Source organism: Ceratosolen solmsi, unplaced genomic scaffold (genome assembly GCF_000503995.2).
Source record: "Ceratosolen solmsi marchali unplaced genomic scaffold, CerSol_1.0 scaffold43, whole genome shotgun sequence".
NCBI classification, from domain to species: Eukaryota; Metazoa; Arthropoda; class Insecta; order Hymenoptera; family Agaonidae; genus Ceratosolen; species Ceratosolen solmsi.
In genome coordinates this window covers 80,669-87,457 of record NW_011948431.1, presented here as the reverse complement: position 1 = coordinate 87,457, position 6,789 = coordinate 80,669, and the positions used below count along the sequence as shown (strand labels likewise).

At 41.5% G+C, this 6,789-nt stretch overlaps 1 protein-coding gene across 1 annotated transcript in view; it reads right to left on the bottom strand.

The window, feature by feature from the left end:
- The window catches only part of LOC105364235 (retinal homeobox protein Rx3-like), a 29,547-nt gene extending 23,986 nt beyond the window's left edge, over window positions 1–5,561 (bottom strand). The window contains exon 1 of the mRNA XM_011502122.1: window positions 4,798–5,561. Coding sequence (XP_011500424.1) covers window positions 4,798–5,008 — 211 coding nt within the window. The 5' untranslated portion in view covers window positions 5,009–5,561. The remainder of the gene's footprint in view (window positions 1–4,797) is intronic.
- Between the last annotated feature and the right edge of the window lie 1,228 nt (window positions 5,562–6,789).

Genomic DNA, 6,789 nt, shown 5'->3' with positions numbered 1-6,789 from the left:
TATCCTCTTCATTCTCTTCTGCCCTTGCCCCCCCCCCCCTCCCGTCTCACTCCCTCTAGCTCTCTTAGTTCTTGTTCGTAGCTCGCGGTATCGTAATTGATGATAATTCGATTAGCACGACAAGATTGGACTGATTTTATAAGCAGCTTCGGGAGATTTTATCCGAATTACTTTTGCTTTTATTTATGAATCCGTTAAAAGGTATCGAATGTACAAGTTCTTTTACGATGGAATTTGCATTTATCTTCTTTTTCATTGGCTATATTATAAACTATTCCAAAATTTTTGTATTTGTATTTTAAATGACGAAATTCCGTTATTTTTATGCCGATAAGTTTTTTTTTTTTTTTTTTTTTTTTTTTTTTTTTTTTTTTTGATTTTTGTTTTCTTATTTATTGATTTAGCATTCAATTAATATTTAATCTATCTAAATATAAAAGAATTTGTACTTTTCAATAAATTATTTCAACCATATGAATTAAATCAAGTATAATGTTTAGAAACATTTTTTATAATTTAATTACAGAAAAATTAAGCATTCGTGATTCATGTCAACTTATATCCGATAACATAAGTTGGTAATTTTTAAACTTCTTTAGCTCAATTAACGTTTGTTTACCGTGTTGTATTATGAAGGAAAAAAAAGAAATAAAACTAAATTATTAATGATGTATGAAGCTCGCGTAAGAAATATAATTGTAAACGATGTTTAGCACACCGGATATCTTTCTTTTAATAGTTTAAGTCCCTTTCTTGCTTTATCAATGCTAAACAAAATTGACTCATTTAATTTTAAAATGATTACGATCACTTGAGATAATGATTTATCTTTATACTAATAATGCACTAATGAAAAAATTAGATTACCCTAACAGTGGTAGTTATGTAACGTTTTTGCAAATTTAACACAGTTTATTTGTGATAAAATAGCATTACAAAATGTTTCCCATAATTAATTTAAAAGAATATTTTTTTTTAAATACGCTTTCGTAAGTATTAATTTGTATTGATTAAATGAAAACTTGCACGCAAAGTCTGAAAAAGGTGAATTGCAATAATGTTGAAAGAGAAAAAAGAAATAAATGAATAAAACAAGCATGTTCAAAGTCAAAAGATTTTTATATTAGCTAAAAGTAACATCTTTTGCAAATAGAAATCGCAAAATAATAATAAGTGACTCGTTTCTTGATAATACGCGACAATGTGTTGGGTTAATTTTTCTTCTTCGTCTTCCACTGCTCCCCACCACAACCCCATGCTCCCATCACACTCCATTGTTTCTGTAATAAAACGAGCGCGCTGACCATTAAGCTAATCAACAAAATTTCCATAACTTCTCGATAATATAATAAGCCAGAGTGGCTTTGGTAATTTCATAATGCTATAGTTAATGCACGCCGAAAGTAAACAAACAGCTCTATCGTTAATTATGTCGGTAAGATATCGCTTAATCCTCAAAAGGCAGACGCGAAAAGGTGGAAAATGCCCGGTATCTTAAGAGGCCTTTCAGAGCCTATAAAGCATGCGCCACATAAAAGCGCGACTTTTCTCGACAGGTAAAAATTGAAAGTACTTAATTATTGCAGTTTATCGAGCAACAATCTTAATTGATCCGACGTTTATTGCATCCGCCCGGGAGCGGTGAAAATGCAGTGGCGCCGCGGCGGTCGGCTTTGCGCGGGAGAGACGCACATTGTGCCGACACACCGCACATGTGTACGTGCGCGAGTCCGATACAAATTACTCGCCGACGACACGTGAGATCCGGCGCCGATACTAACGATTTTCCAATTACACGCCAGGCTACACCTCGAGGAGCGAGCCGCAAAGGAAAATACTCGACTGTTCTCTCACGCTTGCGCCCTCTTTTATCCCTGCCTCCGAGATTTTTGCCCATTGGACCAACAATCTCGCACTGCGAGGAGTAAAGGAGTTGGCAGCAGCAGCAAGCAAGGGAGTAAGCACCTTATTATTATCCATAATATTTACGTTTCATTCTCATATTTTCCATTCGTCGCTACTAATTCTCTATTCCATACCAGACGCAGTTTTTCATTTCATCCGCCTCCCCTTATCCGTCGCTGATCCGTTACTTTAATATTCTCTTAATTACACCTGGATTTCTATAAGCATATAATTTATGATTTTAAAGTTTAAATTAACTTTGTTTAAGTGTACTTTGATATTAGTTTGTTGTACAATTGTATTCGAGCGAGTCGCTATCGTTCGTTCACTATCAATTAACATTCCGTGTCGAGGTTATGCTAGTGTACTTATACCATTACAGATATTCTCGACGCTAATGCAAATACATTTTTTCGTAAATCTAAGCTAGTTAATATTATCATAGAAGCATTAAAAAGTGCAATTATAATCAACGTTTAAAAGAACAACCGATAATGGTGTGAATAGTTTGCCACGCAATAAATTACTCACCTAATGAGACTAATTGATGCTCCACACTTTTAGCGAACTTTTAGCGAAGCTTTAACATTCGAAATTGATAAATAAAAAAAAGAAAAAGAAAAAGAAAAAGAAAAAGAAAATTTATGCAGAAAATCTAATTTTATGTTTCATCTATTTGACAAATAAAATAGAACAAGTTAAAATCAAAAAAAGATTAACTTTTATCCCATTTCCCGCACAACGATTGAAATGTTAACAAATTACAAAATAATTCGATCACAGTTTAGTGACAAAACAAAAAATCAGGTGTACTTGTATCATATAATTTGAAAATAAAATTCTACTTTTAAGATTCTAAGTAATTGATTAAACAGCACGATTAAAGTAATTTTCCCCTCCAATCAAAGTAGAATTAGATGTTTGATGCTCGAGATTCTCCACCAAGGTACATTAAAGTATAAGTATTCGTTAAATTCCTACGAAGGAGCAGCAAGAAGAGCGTAGAAATGCCAAATGTGCGCTACGGATTATTAAATTTGCATTCGAGAAAGCTCCCGTTACATACATCTCATTAATCTCGTAATTCGGCAACCTTGAAACAATTACAAGAATATTCGATTTTTACAATACGTTGATCATAATCGACGTATGTAGTAAAAAGCTTTTAAGATCAAACATATCCTCTTGTCGTTTCCAACTCGCTAATATCATATTAATAGCTCTCGCGTAACATATTCATGTGCCTTCCTCGCACGCCCGGTTGTTCTCCTTAATTGTCGAGCCGACATCTCGAATCGAATATTAATTCACACCGACCGGTGCGACCTGCAGAATTAGCCGACACGTCGCCCTCCTCCCGTTCCACTTTTTCTTTTCCCCGTCGAAACACGCATGCATACGCGGGTGCGCGCGCGCGCGCGCGCTCGATCGCTCGCTCACGAGAGAGAGCGAGAGAGAGAGCGAGAGAGAGAGAGAGAGAGAGAGAGGGACAGAGAAATAATACACGAGAGAGGGTAATCTGCGAGAAATCAAACCGGCGAACGTCCTGCCTCGCGTAGATAATCCTCGTTGGCGCTAATCGTCCCTGGCGTATCAAGGTGAACGAGCGGCGCGCGCGCGCGTGCAGCGGCACCTCGGACGATCTCTGCCGACCGTCGGCCAATTATGGCCGCGTGGGGTAAGGATGATATTAGCGGCGAACCTTCGCGTTTACAGGACAATGCCGAAGCTCCGCGTTCGGGCGGTGGCGGTGACGGTGACGATGAGAGCTGACGGTGCGCGATAGATTAGAATGAGAGAGCTGCAGGTCTATTGGCAGTGTGGTCTGATAAGGGACAGTCTGGCTTATTAAGCCGTGTTTGAATATAAAATCGGGACGACTATTGGACGTTCTCTTGGCATAGCCTTGACACATGACTTTAAGACAAATGCAATATTTACGATCCGTTAGCTTTTTAAGATTCGTTGGCTCTTCGTATGCCCGTAACGATCGAATCAACGAAAACCCCAAGATCGTATCTTACTCGTTAAGGAATGGACAACGCGCAGGGGATTAACGGTAATGTCGGCTATCCTCAAGCTTCTATTGGCAATTTTTAATCCGTGGATTATGTATTGTGTCGCGCACTATCCACGTATTATTTAAATAAAGCAAATCCATGAAATTGGCAGCCAATACGACACTCTATTATATAATTCGCTGATGATTAAGAAAAATATGTATCCTATAAATATTATGTTTTTCGTATTATGTCAAAGGCTTGACAACATTGTTTATGTAGAATTTGACATATCGCCGATCCGTGGCATGTTAAATTGCGTAACTGTGCATAAAGTTTAGTTGCCGTTGATTAGAATTTCAAATTTCGCTTGTCAGAGTAAGAAATTTGTTCGACCATTTTATCGTCGTGTACAACAAGACTGCAACTTTCAAATTTACTTCTTAGGCAAGCGAGTTTTACATATTTCCAGCATACGAAGTAATAACAACACATTGGAATTAGAATTAAACAAATAATCTTAATGGCGAATGCCAAGAATTGTCATAAACAATTCGTGAAATTCTATTTGCTAATACGCGATTTAAGAACTAATTTATTTATTGGAATAAGGAGACGAGCTGCGTATCTCGTTTAGTCCGGATATTGATAAAAGCTTGCCAGTCGAATCGCTGAAAATACTCGTGTAATGGAGCATTTTATTGAAAAATCAGATTGCTGAAAGAATTTTGCTTATGCTGGCTTAACAATTAATATCAAGGCCACGTCTAATTAAAAGCATCACGCAATCAATGGGCCATTAACGAATAAACGAGTGATTAATTAAATATCTCGCCTACTGAAAGATAAGCCATGGGGAATCGTGAATGATAATGTGTATAAATATACTAACCCGTATTGTCCTGGGAATCCTTCGTCGTCTCCTCGATCTCCCGCTTTCGCTTGCAGCCGGTCGTGATCGCTCGGCCGAGGATGGCGTCGATGCTATGCCTCGGCGTACTGGTCGCCGGCTTCGGGCTCACCTTCTCGCCCTTCTCCGTCGCGCTCTCGACCAGCTGCTGTGAATCCATCGCCAACAAGGTCGTCGTCGCCACGGATATCATCTACGAGCTTCTAGCTCCTCGCCCGGATCTCGACTCTTCTCTTACGCTCCTCGGCGCCGCTTCGCCGTCCGAAAATCCGTGACCTCGTGTACCAGCCTACGCACACGCAGCGCGCGCTTTCCCGTCCTCAACGAAGCGGGCGCGTGCACATTATACCCGCGAATCGACACCGCATCTCGCTCCTCCTCCCACAGCTACTTCATCGGGTCGATCCTCGATCGCGATTAGGGATGCACCGCCTGCGGGCCACTTCTAAGTCATCGCTCGCTGCTACGCTTACCGGTTACCAGCCAGACGCGAATTCACCGTCGCGATCCTTAATCTCAACGAGCCTCAATTGCCTACGAATCTCCGCGCTCTTCCATCAACGCTGCCTGTCTCCTCCATAGCTCGGCCAACACCAAACCAATTATTTACAATCCCAACTTACTTCCCTGACTCGCGCGCCTATAATTGATTAGAGTCAGTGAGAGGTAGCGGGAGGTAGTGTGATAGAGGGGGAACGAGCGCGTGAAAGATAGACAGGGAGAGACAGGGAGAGTGAGCGAGTGTGTGGGTGAGAAACAGTAGTTAGCTAAATCAAGCACGATACGAACGTAGGAGGCTCCTCGCGCGTACGACAACAACGCGGCAGTCCACCCCCGCGGAAGGAACGCACGGCAATGGAACGCGCGAGTCCTTTGCGAATGAGAGAAGGGTGGGCAGGCCAGCGACTAGAACGGCGGCGACGACGAACTAAAGAAGAAAAGGCTCGGCCTCGCTCGTCGTCTCCCCCACCCCACCCTCTGCCGCTCTCCCTCTCTCTCTCTCTCTCTCTCTCTCTCTCTCTCTGTCTCTGTCTCTGTCTCTCTCTCTATATATATATATCGTTCGCTATCGCTTGCTTGCGGACACGCGCACGCTCGCGTTCTCCCTCATATTCAGTCTCTCTTTCTCTCTCTCTCTCTCTCTCTCTCTCTCTCTCTCTCTCTCTCTCTCTCTCTCTCTATCTGTTTCTCCGTGTCTCATACTCTCGCGCTCACTTTCTCATTTACTCTGGCACACGCTCGGATCTCCCCACTCGCCGGCGGCACCTGGTCACTGCGTATTTCGGTGCCGATAGAAGGGGGTGGGGGGAGGCGCGTACGGCAAAACAGAGGGGCGTGGCAGGAATGGAGCCAATAGAGAGGCGCTGATCTCGAGATGAGAGCCAATGGGTGAGAGGAGCGGAGGAACATGGCGGGACAGTGGCGCTCATGCGCCGGCATGTAGGAAGAGAGGGCAGCAGAGGGTTAATAAGGATGCTGCATGGATATGCGGCTCCCGCTGCCGTACGGGGTGCCCTTTATAAGTAAGAAGCTGCTGGGTGTACACGTGTAGATGTGTGAGCTCGAAAAAGGGTTTGAGAAATTTTCAGTCGGATTTATTAAATAGTTAAGCCAGAGCCGAGGCTCTCGAGTGTTTGCAAGGCCTCCGGATGTGTATTTACTGGATACGACTTATCACTAGTACTGAAATGATTATTATGCAATTAGCTTCTCTGGATACTTCACTTTCTCATTAAATTAACCTCTTTGTGCTTGAATATTTTTTTTAATTTACTTGATTTATTAGCTTTGTCGAATAGTGTTGGTAAGGTCGTTTGGACGCTCGTAAAACCATTATTCATAAGCGAAAATTTGAAACGCTAATTATCATTTTTTCCGTTTTTTTTTTCCTCAAGTATGGAATCATTGCCACATTCTCGAAGATTAATGCAAAATCGTCGTGAACTAAATCTGTTGTATGAATGTTTTACATTA